The 16981-nt window shown below is 38.7% G+C and overlaps 1 protein-coding gene across 1 annotated transcript in view; it reads left to right on the top strand.

Moving 5' to 3' along the window:
• The first annotated feature begins 9394 nt into the window (after positions 1 to 9394).
• PALMD (palmdelphin) overlaps positions 9395 to 16981 on the top strand; it is a 55708-nt gene continuing 48121 nt past the window's right edge. Inside the window, exon 1 of the mRNA XM_054211275.1 lies at positions 9395 to 9636. Within this exon, the coding sequence (XP_054067250.1) occupies positions 9593 to 9636 (44 nt within the window). The 5' untranslated portion in view covers positions 9395 to 9592. The remainder of the gene's footprint in view (positions 9637 to 16981) is intronic.

Raw genomic sequence — 16981 nt, 5'->3', positions numbered from 1 at the left:
CCATTATATCCAGAGCAATATTCTGAATTCTGTCTTGGAGGCTGCAGCAGTTACAGATTAAGTTTTGATTACAAGAATGAAGAAAGTATTATTTGTAGAGAGTAGGACTTGCTAGAAGAATTTATAGTGCTGAGGAAAAAATACAAGATTTCTGGGTCTAAAAGGATGAAGCAGAATTGTTTATCTCTGATGCCACACAGAGAGATTTCTGAGCTGATTTATTGCATAGTTTATGAAAGATCAACACATGTACACAGGACAAAATCATTTTTTTCTTTTCTTCTTCACAGAACCATAAACCTATATTTCAAAAGGCCACGGCTGAAGTGGGGGATGAGATGGAAAGGTTGAACTCTGACTCAGTTTTCAAGGGCAGGTCTCTTGCTACTTAACTCAGGAATTTTCTCAGTCTTCTGTTGCATTCTATGCTGCCATCATCTGGCTCTTTTCATAAAACCTGACATTTTCTAAATCTCAATTATCTCCAGGCCTGAGTAGGAGCTTCCTCTGGGTAGGAAGCTTCAATGCTTTTTCTGAAGATATTTCACAGTAAGGATTCACCTTTGTCCAAGGAGAAAGCCCCTCTCACCAGCCACCAAACTCCCAGAATATTTACCCAGCCTCTTGGCCAGGCATCCAGCTTCCGTCACCTAACCGAGCAGTCAGGATAGAGGGAAGATGTTGATTTATGTGTCTTTTCATACTCAGACCTACTATTCTGATTCCAACTGTCCTCAACCATCCACCAGAGATTTCTTGATAGTAAGCCAGTTACTTTTAGCATGCTAGCCACCAGGGTCCTCACTACATCCTCCTAACAAGGGAATGCAGACATCTTGTGATGGAAAACACCTTTCCTCCTACAGTAAATGGGTGTTACCATCTCCTCCAGTGATTAACTTAAATATAAACAAGTTGTTTACTTACTCTGAGCCAAATATTACTTTCTGCCTGACAGGGCAATGATATAAGGTGAGAGAATCTTTCCAATCAGCTTACACTGATACAAGGCCACACTGCTTACAAGAGATCACAACCTTCACCTCCTTCCCATTCCACTGGCAACCAGAGTACTATGTAAAGATTCAGAAACGTTGATCTGTCTAAAAGTTGTATTTTTGATGGCTGACAAAACTCTCAGGGAATCATGAAAGCACGGACACCAATGCAGACATGGGGGAGAACGATACATAAAAATAAACTTTGCTTCATCTTTAGATTGCAGCACACCACTCTGGGTCCTTGGGAGAGCCTCTATTCTTTTAGCATTTCCAACACCTGGCTTTTTGTCTACTCTCTGCTCTTCACAGGAACCCTCTACTCTCTGTGAATGCCAGACAAAAGTCTACTTAGAAAAACATGCTCAGCTGTGCTTTGTCTTCCTGCCAAAGGATTCACCCAACCTGTTATGTAGGTAACAAGGAAAAGAAAGCAAGGTTGCCTGCCTCTGCTATCCAGCCACACCCCAGTTCCCAGTACAGATCAGAAGGACACTACATAGAACGTTTCTGTTGTACGTGAACTGCAAACAAGCAAACACAGCAGATACTCTCTATCACACAGCACATCAATCAATGCCTGTAGTTCTTGACAGAACACTAATCAATCACCATAGGGAGACAACAGCATGCGGCTACTGGGAGACATTCCAATATGCTTTCCTTCATTCTTTTTCCTGAACCATTGCCCAGGAGAGGTAGGCTGGATAAGGCTTTTCTGGAGCTCGGGTTGCAAATTTTTCAGATTATGGGAATTACTGCATACAAAGGAGACTTCTGGGTCTATAACTTAGAACTAACAAGTCTTGGGGCAAAACAGAAAAAAAGGGCATATTTACATAGGGACAGTAAGGAGAGACAAACCTAAAAAGAGAAAAGAAGAAGGGAGACTTAGTCTTAGAAACTTTAAGAATGGCTGCTTGGATTTAATCCCCACAACTGAGTCCTGAGAAATTCTGCAGAATCACAACTGAAATTAAATAGGGACTTCTTTAATGAACAAAGTAAAAACATGGCTAATATTGGATATGCAGAAATGACCACATAATCTGCCTGAGTACTAACTTCAAATGACAGTGTGCTGAAATTTACAGATTCTGTATTTGCTAGGTTTTTTTTGTATTGACAGAACAGAGGTGGGACAGAGGCTGAAGGATGTGACAAGCTGAATCAAACCTCCATTCTGAATTCAAATCTGAATTGGACCTGAATCAGTACACTCAGGTCTTGAGCACCACTGCATGCCTCCCCTAAAAAGATTCACTGACCTCAATACTAGATGAATGCCTCCCTCATGCATCACGGCAGAACTGGGCTGAGACTTTCAGACCCATTTAGGGACTACAGAAATGGAACTGAGCTCCCAAGGCTTGAAAGAAGTCTCAATCCTAAAGAAGCAATACAGAAAGCAAATGTGTATCTCCGTAAAAATACTCACATCAGCACAGTTAAATATTGGAGGCTTGAGGAAATACCTTACCTACAATTGTTTTCAGAGAAAACGCAGACAAGTTCTTTATTGTCCCTATATAAGCATTACTGGCATTTATTTCTTATGCAGCCAATTTTCCTAGCCTTGACCTATGTTACTTTAGTGTAAGAAGGAAGGAGTGAAGAAGCAAATCATGTAGAGATATGTGCCACATATTCCTCACTCACGGATTAAACAAAACAAAGAATGCTTCATTTCATTTTTCAAGCAGGCTCTCTATGTTTCTGGAGAGTGCTGATGCCCTGTGATAGCTGAGCAGGATAGCGTTAGGACTGTACATACTGTATTCCTCCTTGCTTTCTTAATAAAAGAATAATGGATTCAGTGGTGCAGAAGCAACACAACATGCTGCTATGAAGGAGACCTCAAAGCCCACTCAGCTGCTTCACTGGTGTGTATTAAAATTAATGAGTTTCTACTACAGGAAGAAAGAGGTGTCCTTACATGGGAATGAGATCTCTGATCTTTGTATTGTAGCACAACCACTGAGCAGCACAGAAATCTGCACAGCTCTGTCTCAAATAATAAGTTTCTTAACACGATGAAAGTGAAGACAGACTGAATACACTTGCTATATATTGAAAGAGGGGATAGGAGAGCTTTTCATTTGCATCTTAAGCACCTTCCTATTAGTAAAGACTGGACTGCTGTTAAGGCTCTCTTTTTTCCTCCCATTTATACAGCTAACAGAGCAAAAAATTGGCAATACTGAATGCCAGCCAGCACCTGAGGCTGCTAACTCAGCCAATATAGCCACAGTACTTAATGGGTCTCAATTACAGAGACCTCATTTTTGTGCACAAGAACATATACCTGGAGGTCAGCACATTTCATTAATATTTTTGATTAACACATCCTTCACAGTGGTTTTGAGCTTTTAATGCTTCCCCATTAATGAAGCAAAATTTTGAAGCAGCTATTACCTTGGTACATAATACAATTTTAAAAATGCTGTTTCACTAAGACAGCTCAGTTTTATCCTAAATTCTTCAAGGCTTCATCCAGCTGCAAAGAGGAGTTAATAACACACTGCTACACTAACATCTCTTTGAAGTTTATTTCCTGCCGCTGAGTCCCAGTGAGGAACAAAAATAAGTAGCATGTTTCATATCTGAAAAGTACATCAAGTATTTTGTGAGTTCAGCTCAAACCATTTGCTTGGACTGAACTTCTAACTGGAGGACACTTTTACCATAGATTACGTAAATTCCACAGAATAATTGCCAAAAATCTTAAAGAAGATCATTTCCTTTTCATAGGTGCCAGAGACACACCAACCTCAGATATATCAATGAATGCCAGCTTCAACCATAGCATAGAATTACAAGTGCCAAATCATGGTAAAAAATCAGAAAACCAAGATCACCTCAAAACTGCTACGAACTGTCCTACAGGCGTGAAATATTTCCATCTCACTGAGGATATTTGATCTCAAACTATTCAGATTTGACATTTATGCACTTTCTGTTACAGAGTTCATTGCAACCTATAGAGAGCTCTGAGCTATTACAGAGCAGAAAAAAAAATTTAAAAAAAATCTTGAAGAAGTATCAACAATCCAATCTGCTAATGCATGCAGCTTTCCAAATTTAATTTTTTTAGGTTCTGGTGGCTGTGATTTATACCTAAAAATCTTTGCTATCACTGATGTTGAAGTCAGTGTTTCCACAGTATACCTGCCTCAGTCTGCAAACTGCTTCTGTTCTAATTTAATCAAGTTCAGCCCATTAATAGTATCATGTAAAGGGCAGTTATTTTGCTTATCTCATTAAAATCCAGAAATTTGCTACACTGCCATGCCATTAAATCCCAGTCAGTCTAGAAGCATTCCATTAGGACTGCATTAGTTCATCATTACTGAAATTTATTTTCCTTTTAGTCTCACTAGAGTCAAGCTTTCTCAAAAAAGATACCACATGAAGAAACGTGACATCTGACATTCAGCCTCTATCACTTCTTTTTGGGAAGGCAAGAAAGAAAATGTGTTCCAGAAGACTATTTATATGGCGTAAGTAGAGAATGCTCCATTTTGTCACTTCCCTATTGCTAGCTGGCAAACGTCCCTTTGTGTCTCTCTCCAGTCCCCTACTTTTGTAGAAGGGGCAAGCCTGAAGTTAAGCTCCAGAAAGTACGCAGGGAATACTCTGACTCTGGGGATATTTGAACCCAAAAGCAGTTGATTCCAGCTTTTCTAGTTTAGCCAAAGCAGAACCCCAGCACTGAGCAATCTGCCATATATTCAGTAAAACCTCACTGGCCCTGGGAAAGAAGTGATTTCCTTCCTCCTTCTCTCCTAAAATAGAGGAAGTGCAATTGGATGGGTGGTCTCACAGGAACATAATTGTTAAGAGACATTTACACAACAACTTCTGAGGCCAAAGAGACAGACACTACCTCTGCTAAAAGGAATCACACCAACAAGACAGAGGCCATGTACATATCAGCAAGGACTGGGGTCCACTAGAAACAGAGCTGCGGAATGAAACAGTTCATGATGACAACCTGATACCCTCGCTATGTATATTTCATGGGGGTTTACCTCAGACAAGAACTGATCAGGTCCTGTTAGCAGCTGAATGCAGCTGCATTGAATGTGCTCTTGGAACACATTGTCCTTTTCAGCTTCATCTGAAAGAGATCCAATAAAGCACCCCAAGACTACTCCATGATATGAATCAAAGCACGTTTAGCAGGGACAAGTAGATTGGCTTCAAAAGCACATTCCTGATCTGAACTAAACCACTAATCTAGACATACCATAAGTTCTTTTGTATGAGACCCTAACAGCACAATATACAGAGGAATAAAATACTTTCTGTGCTATGCTCAGAGACACACGCCTGAAAAGTAGAATCGGGATGCATCTTCCAAAGTGAGGTGATGCTATGTGAAAGACACACAGATGGACAGGCAATTTTTTAAATTAGAGATAATGGAATGAGGCAACTTAAAGTAATTTTACTCCCTCTAAGAGTAAAATTTGCTTTTACATTTTAAGCGAATGAGAGCAGTTATGCAGCATGAGCCACAGAGCTGAGCACAAGAGGAGTGTCTCCTCCAGCATCTTGGATCTTTCTCCAGTGACATTCAAATGACAGAGAAAAGATCAGGATTTTTTATGGGCTTAAGATCTTTGACACGCTCAGCTTTTCTGTATCTGGGCTTTCTCACACAAAATTAACCAAAGGTATTTTGACATGCCTAAATAGAAATAAAATTATTTTTATTCAGACAGAAATTAAATATAGTCACAAAACTTCAAAGCAATCTATTTTCAGCACTCTATGGGAAGCTGGAAGACATTAACAATTGTATATACTTGTTTGGAAACACTTACAACACATTTAAGAAGAAGACAACTAAGTTATCCCAGATTTCTAATGTCAGGAATCAAATTAAATCAGGGCGGCGCTTCAGTGTTTCAGATGAAAGTTTGGCAGTACTTCGTGTAGGAAAATGACACGTAGGAAATGACACGGCAAGGGCGGGTCACTTTCATATAATACGAAATTGAACAATATATTATGAAACATATAATTTAAATTAATTTCAACACTACTAATCTGAAAGGTGATCTGATGCCAAATGCAACACAATTTTTACCCATTGCAGTGGATCAGTTCTTAACGATCATGGGTGATATTTGCAAATCTGTAAAGACTTCAAGTTAAGTTGTAAATTTGCATTTCAACATCTCTACAAAATATCCCAATTTTAAGGATACTACTTTGCTACTACCTCTCATATCTGACCAGCTGAACAAAAAATAATGAAACATAAATCCACCTCCTGCCCTGAGCTGTTTAGTTGCCAACCCACCATGCTACTGCTTCTCTGTTGTGGGTAAAGTGAGCAACAGCAAAAAAGATGACATCTTAACAGAGGAGGGAAAGGCATTCTTTTGCTTTACAGCTGTTTAGGGTTAAAATTCAATAGCAGCAAGACTCAAAAGGAAGTAATCAAGAAAATTTCATCACATCTATAACATTGTGTAGCAGTTCTGGGAACAAAATTATCCCTTCAGACAAGCAAAGTTCCTGTAGTACAACAAATAATATTAAGATAATTTCAAGCTACAGACACTACTATACTATATGAAGGCAAAAGTCTCAGTATGAAGTAAAGCCAACATGGTCTGTGGCCCTTAATGTACATCCATGCATATTTTTTAATGTGCAAAAATAGAAGCAGTAGAGCACTAACTGCATGTTCCTGTCTTTTGCATCACATAGACCCAGACAATGCTTTCATGAATAAACAAGAAAATTTTTATGTTATGAAGGAAGGGAGATTTCCTTACAAGTCACAGTCTGGCAGGTACCTCTCTGTTTTGTCCAGACTTTTCCTAATATTCGTGTATGTTCGTTACATTCCCATCTTACTTTTAGTGTTACTATTCAGGTATTGGTTTACCTGAATTTGATCAAAACATTCACAGTAGACCAGAATTAAACCTTTGTGAGTAATGCCTGAACATGGCACACAGTAAGTCTTTATTAAACGTATATAGGGGGTGCATATAAATTATGTTTTTATAATATCATAATTATGCTTCTGGCCCCCTTTTTAAAAGGCTGATAGGCCTATAACAAAAAATAATTCCATGTGTATGTTTTCAGAGATGATAAAAAACAATACAAAAGAGAAATATTCAGAAATAAGCTATATTGTTTCAGTCCAAGTAAGTAGCATAGTTTTTAATGAATTAGGACTCTTACGTTGCTCTAAAAATAACCGTGTCCTGCAGCATTAACCAGTTAATAATCAACCTTGAGAATCAGTGCTGTGTTCCTGCTGGTAGTTGCCCTTCTGAGGTGTCAAGAAAACGAGCAGGATTCGGGATTTAGGATTGCTCCTGTTTTTCTTTCTTGTCTGCCACTGAAACAGAGCTCGCCACCTTTGCCTGCCGGCTTCCACTCCGCAGTGAGCTGAGGAGAAGGGCACAGTGGCCACAGCCCTGCAGCACTGCAGAGCCATCCCGCAAGCCCTGGCTACACGCTGCGGAGAACCTGTGCAAGTTCCTGCAGCGCCAGACAGACCCCGTAAGAGGGAGACTTTATCGCACCACACCTTGTGAGTGAGATACTTAAAATGCAACTCTTCAAAGCTATTTCATCAAGACCTAATCCACAGTACAGCCAGATACAGTACACACGTTTCTGGAAAATCTTTAATGTAAAAATTTCTGGAGTTTTTAGTCCAGTTTCTGGGAAGAATTAAATGTAAACAATTCTTTTTAAAGGAAATATTTTAAAAATTACAACATTTGGGTTCTTAAGCAATCTAAAGATGGAAAACTTGTAAAAAGGAGTTGATATTCAAGTCAGCGTAAAGATTTTTTTTTTTCCATCTCCTTTAAAATTATTTCCTCACTAGTATTTAACATATTTTTCTTATGTTTTCCTGAAGACAAATAACTGGGGCAATATATACTCAAAAAAGCACAGGATTTTCAGGAGTTTTACCAGGCCAACCATAGAAAGGACACCTACAAAATTATATTTTCCAGTTCACTTACATTTACCTATCCAAAAGATGGGACCATGAGTTAAGAAGGAAGGCTAAGAGTGACACAGTTCACCAGCCTTCAGCTGGTGTCACACCATGACACAGTTCACCAGCCTTCAGCTCTGCTGGTAGGAGGCCAAAATGTGGGGACTAGTGAGTCTCCTAAGTCAGCTGATCTCCCCATCAGCAAAGAGCAGACCTTATTTATAGCTAGTTATCTTATGCAACAGGAGTCACCTCTGGGAAATGGGCTACACTGCTTGCAGAACAAAGCTTGTGTCAGCCAGCGCAAGTATCACAGACTTGGACCCAGATTGCCACACAGCTGGTGTTTCTGTGCTAACCAATGCCCGTGCCAAACTACCTTTAGTTATATTACAAAACACAGAACAATATCCCAGCTGGCCTTTGAATATTTCCACATGTCAAAGAGATCCCACATCACCAAAATAGAAAGAACTAAAAAGGCCGTGTCTTTCTGTGATAGTTCAGAGATTTACGTCCAGATTCCCCAACCCCTGAAACTTCCGCTGCAAGTAGCAATGGCTCCTAACATTTCTGACCTGTTCCCAATCTCCCCACTTCCTTAACTCTTTGTTTCTGACATATCTGTTTAGAGAAGCGGCTCTTACGGATTTTTCAATTTGTCTAATATACGACTTTAATATTGGAGACTGAATATTCTTTTGGCCAAATCCTTTGCAGATTTGATGCAGACATCCTCTGCATCATGTATCCTGAATCCTGCACAGTCTGAGGCATGGCTTAGAGAGCAAGTATGGCATCCTGTCAAATAAGGAGCCATGTTTCCTTTCATTCTTCACACACCACCAGATCAATAAATCACGGTGTCATGAAACTTGACATAGGAGAATCGAATAGGTGCCATGAAATTATTGCTTTCAAAGCAATTTTGCGTGAAACAAAACATGTATTAATTCCATATCCAATATAGTACTCTCATTGGGTGTCTAAGAAAATTTAGTATTCCTGGTCACAGAAGTTCAATTTTAGAACACATTTGCTGTGATTTTTGCTGAAGACTGCCAACACACACACTTCATTTAAAACAGTTCATGATATGAAAGTTTATAATTTTTGTTAAAAGCAACCTTTAGCACCTGCCTAGCATTTTTATCTGTCCAGAAATTACGGTAAATCAACACAATCTTTACCTCACCTGCTAATTTAGTTAGGCTATGTCCAGAACAAAGGGCCACAATAAATGCCAAAGTAAGGGCTACACCCACTTATAAATCACGCAGCCCCAAGTCTCTTGTTTAACAAGTTAAATATTTACTAGATTATAACCAGAAAACAACAAAAGTAGGTCCCTTAGACGATAACTGATTTGTCAGAGGAAAAGTCTTTTAACAAGTATTTCTTAGACCCATAATGGACATTTCTAAAATATCTTTTTCCATCTGTTTTTCTTAACTCCACAAAAGAAGGCCAAACTTCACCTGGATGGATATATGCATGAATAAAGCACAATAACACAACACCAAAAGGATTTATCATCTCAGACCGTACTTCTTTCAGTCCTCTACCCTGTCGTCATTTGCAAAGTGGTAGCGATAAATGTGACATCAAAATGCAGTCAGACGCTTTGGTTTCTGAATATCAAAGACAAAAAAGGTAAGATCCCAATTTCTTAAAATCTATTTAGGCTGCATACAGCTCTTAAGAAATGTGACTTTAAAATCTGTTTTTCCATAGTATTCTGCACATTCCATATTTTGCTCTTTATTCTGCTTTTCTTCCTTACTAAAAATATTTCCTAGTTTATGAAACTACAATTATGGTGTGTATCTAGATTATGAGTTCTTGTGCTTTCAAATGCAGGATGACATGACATAGAACTATTTGTATTAATACAGGATACCTTCAATGCATTTGTGCCCATTCACAATAGATGAGTATCTATTTCAAAGTTAGAACTACGCAAATCTTAGAATATCTGTGTGACTGTGACTATAGCTGTTCCTTTGGGACAAGGGAGAAAGAGGAACAGAGAGGATGGAAAGACAGCTGAAATAGAAAGCAGAAGGGGATACTGAAATACAGTTAAAATTAATCCAACTATCTAAACCCACTTCTGTGACATTAAACTGTATTAGAAAGTGGTTTTGAATACAGAAGAAATACTGTGGTCACTGTGCCGATTTGGCTGTCAGCAAAGCAGCCATGCATAGCAATAATGACAGCTTACACAGATACACAGATTGTGTGGTTTGGCTTTAAGTTAAACGACGACTTTTCACTGTCAGAACTAGAACTATTTATTTTAATAAGAGAGTCTAATTAGACAGTTATAGTTTAAACATTCCGTATGTCAGGAAAGGCAGCAAAAAGCATTGTGAGGAGAGCCATCACTGAGAAACAAGAATAAACAAAGACAACTTTTGCCTTGCTCTGTGCATCTTCTTTGGACATCAGAGCTGCATCCAGCAAGGGATTGCCTTAAGCATCCCCCACAGTGAGTACTCTGCGCCTTATGTGATGATTCCATTACCAGAAATCACATTCTCATGAAGCTCATGTTTGACCTAACTTCTCAGTCCCTAACCTCCATAAATTATAACTCCTGTTCAGCTTTTCTCACTCTCAAAATTGGTTATTTCACCTTTCAAACATTCTGGCACCTTAATCTTCTCTTTAAGTTGCTGAAAACAGGTAATTTCAATCTTCTCTCTCTTGCTTCTCTAAATTATATCCTCAGATTGCACTTGTATTCCAATCTCTCTTCTTCCAATTTTCGCTGTTGCATTTCGCCCCTCCCCTCCCTAGCCCTCACCTTGTCTATAGAATTTGCCTGCATAGATGGAGCTTCTTTTAAATGCAAGGGGCTTTCTTTTTGCATGAAGGAGAAGTCTCCCCTGGCTGTTTACCTTCCTCTCACATCCTGCTTTAATAGTGATGCTCAGAATATCCATTTCAGATTGAATTCTCAGAGAAGAAAAATAACCACAGTCATTGTTGCTTGCTTTGTGGTAAATTACAACCCTGGACATCCATAGTTTTGGATTTGTTTTGGTAGAGACATTTGTCTGTTTTAGAGAAATAAGCAGATGAATTAGGAACTGGTTTAGAAATTATGAAATTTCTCCTATGCTCTATTCTTTCTCACTCATTTAACCATAGCTGCTAGTGTTCATTATTTCATTTAAATAACACACATGACATAATATACCCTTTTTTCCCAAAATATATGCTTAGTTACAAATTAAAGTTTTCCATGCAGATTACCATGGGTTATCATTTCTACCTAGGAATGTAGAATCTTAATCAACACACCATGCACATCACAATAAAAACTGCGATTATTACACAAAGGGATCCAAGCACACTACGTGAATGGATGCAAAGATGAGAAAGGAAAATCAAAACTGATAAATGTGTTGTGAATTACTAGGACACTTTGCTGAACTCTGAATTAGCTGTAGGTATGTTTACATGGCAATATTTGGTCAAGAAATGGACATAGCATTATTTTAGGTAAGTGAAGATGTAACTGTGTACACAGCTGTAGCCAAAAATGCAAAGAAGATATATAAAGGCTGAAACTGTTACTAATAGAACGTTAGAATGTGTTTATATAAATCATTAGCACAAATTTGTCTAGAATATTTGTACTGGTTTGCGGTCTGATCTCTGCATCTAAGGAAAGGATTTTGGAGAATTAGAACAGACTTGGGGAAGGAAAAAAAAAAAAAAAGACCTTGCTCCCTGAAAAACAGAATATTATTTTAGAAACAATGCAGAAAAGAGCAGACAAAGTAACGAAAATTAAGAACTCCTAATCTGTGTGCATCTCTCTTCAAAAATAATAAGGCATTTCATAAAAGTAACAGGTAGAAAATTAAAATAGTACTTTTACGCTCACTATGTAATCAAACTGGGGAACCTGTTGCCTCAGAAGGCTGTTGAAACCTATGACTCAATATTAAGAAAGGGATTAAGTAGTTATTTCCAGAATTTTCAAGTACAATTAGGATATCAGCTTTGTAGAAAAATTATTTAATGTTTCCAAATTCAAGCCAATCTTTAATTGCTACAGATCAGGTAAGGCCCATGAGGGAAGAGCAGATTATTCCTTATCTGCCTACTGTGAGGCTGGTAGGTCTTTGTTAGAAGTGTCAGTACTGGGCTGTGCAGCGTTGGCAAAAGGGATAATAGACGTAGATAAAGCTTGGTTCCCTTGCCAGGATGGTATTTCAGTTTTTCTAGATTTGACGACAGTCAACAGTCCAACAGACTTAACACTCCTGAATGCTCATATTAGGGGGGATACAGAATGTACATTAACATTAAAATGCAACATAAATGCTTCTGTTCATGTTAAAATGTGGATTCAATATATTTTCCAAGTCTGTGGACTTTCATTTGCCCACATGTTAGATTTGTTCTAACCTGCATTGGGTTTTTTCATACAAAGAATCAAGAACATTGCTTTGTCAACAGGAAAACTAGCACGGCAGAAAGAGGCTCTGTAGTCAGCAGAGGGAGTCACCCACTTCCAGAAAGCAACTCATCTATTTTAGTATATTTAGGAATGGCCAAAGTGTTCTCTGGAGATGCTCATCTCCGCTGACTGCAGAGAGAATCTAAAGTCTATCCTATATTTATAGTGAAACTTGTACATGGAGTTGGTGGAATGACGCTCTCCCACAAACTTCGAAACAATATTGTTGCATAATTAGTTTGATCTCAGGACGTCCATCTCAACAAAGAACTGCTCTGCTAACTTCCTGTGACAGGTAATAGGCAGACGCAGGTTAATACATAGTGAAGATTTTCACTGACTTTCGTTTTAAAAATATTACTCATTTTAAAAATGAAAATAAATCCAACCTCAGGCATAGAGAAAGCTGAAATCAAATTCTGGGAGCTTCAGTCCAAAAAACGGCCATTGATTTCTATAGCCTTTTTGCTGAAGAAAGGATGTATAAAATCGTCCCAGTATCTGTGTGTTCCCTTTGCCTGAAGTTTCATGGTAAATTCCTCTCAGAAATCCAGGACTTAGATGAACATAAATGTTTTCCAATTTTTCAGCAGTGCTCTAGCGCCATCCCTCTTCCAATTTGCATCAGAAAAATGTTTTTTAAAAGATTCCTAGTGGGACTGTGTCAGAAGTGCACAGAACACGGCTATATAGAGCAAAAGGCAGATAGCAAACAGCAGCGCCGTGATTGCCTGGCACTATCCATATCACCTTCAGGCTGGGACTTGTATAAATCAGTCACAACCAGCTATGCAACTGATAGCAAAGTTTATCTGCACACAGAGCAACGAGAGCCTGTATTATTTCACTAATTTAAGTACTTAGAAGCAGCAAATAAAAGGCATAATAGGTCATGTCATGAAAGTCTGAAGGTGGAAGGGTTCAGGGGAGGGTAGGAAGGCTGGGTGTTGAGGGGAAGTCTGGACTGAGTCAGAGTGACAGCAATAACAGCCTGTTTGACTATGGTCTATCAAGTGCGCACAATTTCCAGCAGTGCTACATAGAACAACTCAGTGGTAGTAATCATAACTCAACACCTATCCAGCTGTTTCCAGGTGGTATTTTCTGTAACAATTGTACAGAGGCATTTGAATCAGAGTAAACTGCTACTCACAGAACGTGCTTATAACTTAAGACTCAAGAGAGCTGCTTCCCTTTGTTCAAAGGCACTTCAAGTTTTGGAATTCCAGGGGGAATTCACAATCCGCTATGGAAATATAGTGTCAGATTCTCCACTACTGTATATTTCCATACATGACAGTGGACAACGTGATTCCTAGAAAACACTATGAAGGTGTAGTTATAGGGGTTTTTTTCTACCTATAGCAACAAACCTTCACTTCTTATCATTTTGGAAAGGTTCCCTTTTCTTATGCTAGAGCCAACACAGTTCTCTTACTCTATTTAATTCCTGCACACCTTGAAGTACCTTTACTAAAGAGATTAGAAGAATCAAGTTTCCCAAAGGCTAGATGGCAAGCGGTTAATATGTAAGGGAAACCTCTGATGAGCAGCACTTATCTATTAGCCATTAGCTAGGGAGATTCCCACTCCGTCTGTTGACCGAGATTTCAACAGGAAGATTACCCAGATCTGATAAGGAATATTCCCAGCATAGGAAGGTCTCATGGTTAATAGGTGGTAATAATAATAGTCTAACATTGAAAGAGCATCGAGCAGAGCAAACAGGTTCAAAAATACTTGATTATGGATTCATTGTGGTATAAATGAACTAAAACTCAGTGGTGCTATACTGATAGCTTAATTCTCAAATTCATATATCATTTTCTACTTTGGACAAGTCATGCATTGAATTAAAAAGTCATCATAGACCCCTGGACAAATTAAATCATGGGAGAAGAGGTGAATTTTTTCATGGTTCACTTTATAACACTGTACTTACCTTTGGCCTGTAATAAAATCCCTTAAATGAGCATACCATAGCAATATTCAGGCAATTATCAAATATAAGAAAGACTTTGGAGAGATCATTGACGCAGCAAGCGCTTGACAGGCCTGCCAGGGAATGTTCTTATGAAAACAAATACGTAGAAGCTACTGCAGAGTTCCTTAACTTCTCAAAATGCCTGCTGGGGGACCAGATATCAAGTGATGGATGACTTGTCACACCCTATTCCTGCAAAGCAACCATTTCTAGCAATTACATAGTCTATATCAATACACAAAAAAAAGTTATATAAACCAGTACTTTTTGCTGGTTTCTTTACTTGCTCTTTTTTGGCAATTGCCACATGAATGTTACAGAAAAGCATGGCTCCCTCTGTGGTATATATACATAAACAGAACGACAATCAGTTCATTCAGTTGATAATCCATTTCATAATCTGGTTTTAGGACAGAGAGATCACAATATCTTAATATTTAACTATGAAATCTAGTCTGTTTAAAGCTTGTTATAGAAAGTTGGAATATTTTTACAAGTCCAATTACTTGTAGCTTCATTTCTGCAGTTCTATTTTCTAATTGAGGCATTTCTGAATGTGCAAAACTGTCTTAGCTGTAAAGTTATTCCATACACTAAATAAATCTGAGAAATTACTCAGGAGATCAGCATTTTATATCCCAAACAAAATACCATGCAACACTCTGGCTGCAGATTGCAGAAAAAGAATGAAGACAGCAGTTATGCTCTTTTGGGAGGCCTAAAAATGCTCACTAGAGAACAAAAAAGGCCAGATTTGTAGAATCATGAATCCCTGTCACAAAAATTACACAAGACCTCTCTTAGGTAGGTTACAGACATCTCTGTCACTGTGGTTGCACCCATAATACCTCACCACTCCCATTTATAGAACAGGATCAAACAACTTAAAGTACGTCAGGACACAGGCTCAGAGAGCCTTGCACTTTAACAGCTGCACATGGAGGTGGACACGTGGCCCCTGAGCCCAGTTCTAAAGTTTCAGCTGATGACTGCAGTGGAATTTGGGTGTGAATCCATTCATCTTCCATTCCTCTATCTAGAATGTGATAAGGCCAAGCCAACAATTCAGGCTACAGTTGTGCTTCTTCCTTAAATACCTTCTTTTCCTGCTTGCCACATTTCCGTTTTCAAAAGGCCATTTCCTATGCGAATAAAGAGCTCAAGAAGCAAAATAAAAGAGTAACTTTTTGCATTTCATTATTAGATGTTTAGAGCACTCATCTTCCTTCACATTCACAAACGTATTTGAGATCTGGGCGCAACTGTGCTTTGCTTCTATATTTATGATAAGATCTTATTTCTTTGTATGTAAAGATTACAAATGTTTTCCATCTTCAAATAGATGGCAGTGCAACTTGCTTCATTCAGAAGAAAGTTTCCATTAGTCTGGAAACAGCTAATGTTGGCAATGCTAGCTGAGGAAACACTAAGCTGGAAAATACAGCAGTTGTTATGTGAAAGAGAATTAAGCGGGAAAACTAAGAAACGCTTGTCTCCAAGCCTGGGTTTGTCCATCAGTTAGAGTTTCATTGTGATGGCCTACCAAAAGCAAGTACTCGAAGTCTGCTACACAGACTGGAATGCCAAGTATTTGCAATTTGCTCTAGGTTGCAAGTGATGTGAATCAGTCCTGTTGAAATCATTATAACGTGATGCTAAAGTCAGAGTATTGGAGAAAATCTACCATGGAGATTATCAACTGCAGAAAAAACAATTTAATTCTTCAAGGAAAGAGCCATCACAAAGAATATGAAGCAGCCAGTGGAAAAAATCTGAACATGGGTTATACTCATGGTATCATGCAAACATTTGTGCAAACAACTTCTACTAGTTTTTGTATCAGCTTAAGAGATAGATAAAATTAGTCCCTACATTAAGAGTGTGGGGAAAAGAGAACAGACATTTTTCCCTGGTAACGACCCTGGCTGTAACCTAGATCAAAGACTGCAAAGACACCAGGCCTATCGTGACGTTTTACACACAGCAGAGAGGGTAAGGCAAAGAGACAGCACTGTAACAGCAAAAGGAACTCTGTGAAGTCCTTTGGGCATTGAGAGACCTTTAAATGCAGTAATGGAAACAAAACATTGTCACTGAAATGACCTTTACCCTAGTTGACCCATCTCCTCATTAACCCACAGCATACTGATGGGCCTAAGCAGGAATCTTGTTTTCATGAGATCTTTTTCATGTTTCACTGAAAACTGAGAAAAGGCAAAACCACTTCTTTGCAAATGCAGCTTTTGAACAGGCAGCAAGGTGACTCATGATGAATAATGAAAAGCCACGCTAATCACTGCATTCCATTAGAGAAAAGCTCTCAAAAGGGGATTCTCCTGCAAGATTGGGCACAGCCTTTACACTAAGAAGCTTGGGACTTAGCACAACTATAACTCTTCTGACTTCAAAGATACCCAAGGAATGAATTTGGCCCTGTTTATTTTGGTAATGGCTGACTAGCCAAAAATGAAACCTAAAGGACTCAGGAAACACCAGGTTAATTCTAATGCAGCAAGCGCAGAGCTCCCACTTGA

Source organism: Rissa tridactyla, chromosome 8 (genome assembly GCF_028500815.1).
Source record: "Rissa tridactyla isolate bRisTri1 chromosome 8, bRisTri1.patW.cur.20221130, whole genome shotgun sequence".
NCBI classification, from domain to species: Eukaryota; Metazoa; Chordata; class Aves; order Charadriiformes; family Laridae; genus Rissa; species Rissa tridactyla.
Note: the sequence above shows the minus strand (reverse complement) of the source record. Positions and strands in the feature narration are given on the sequence as shown.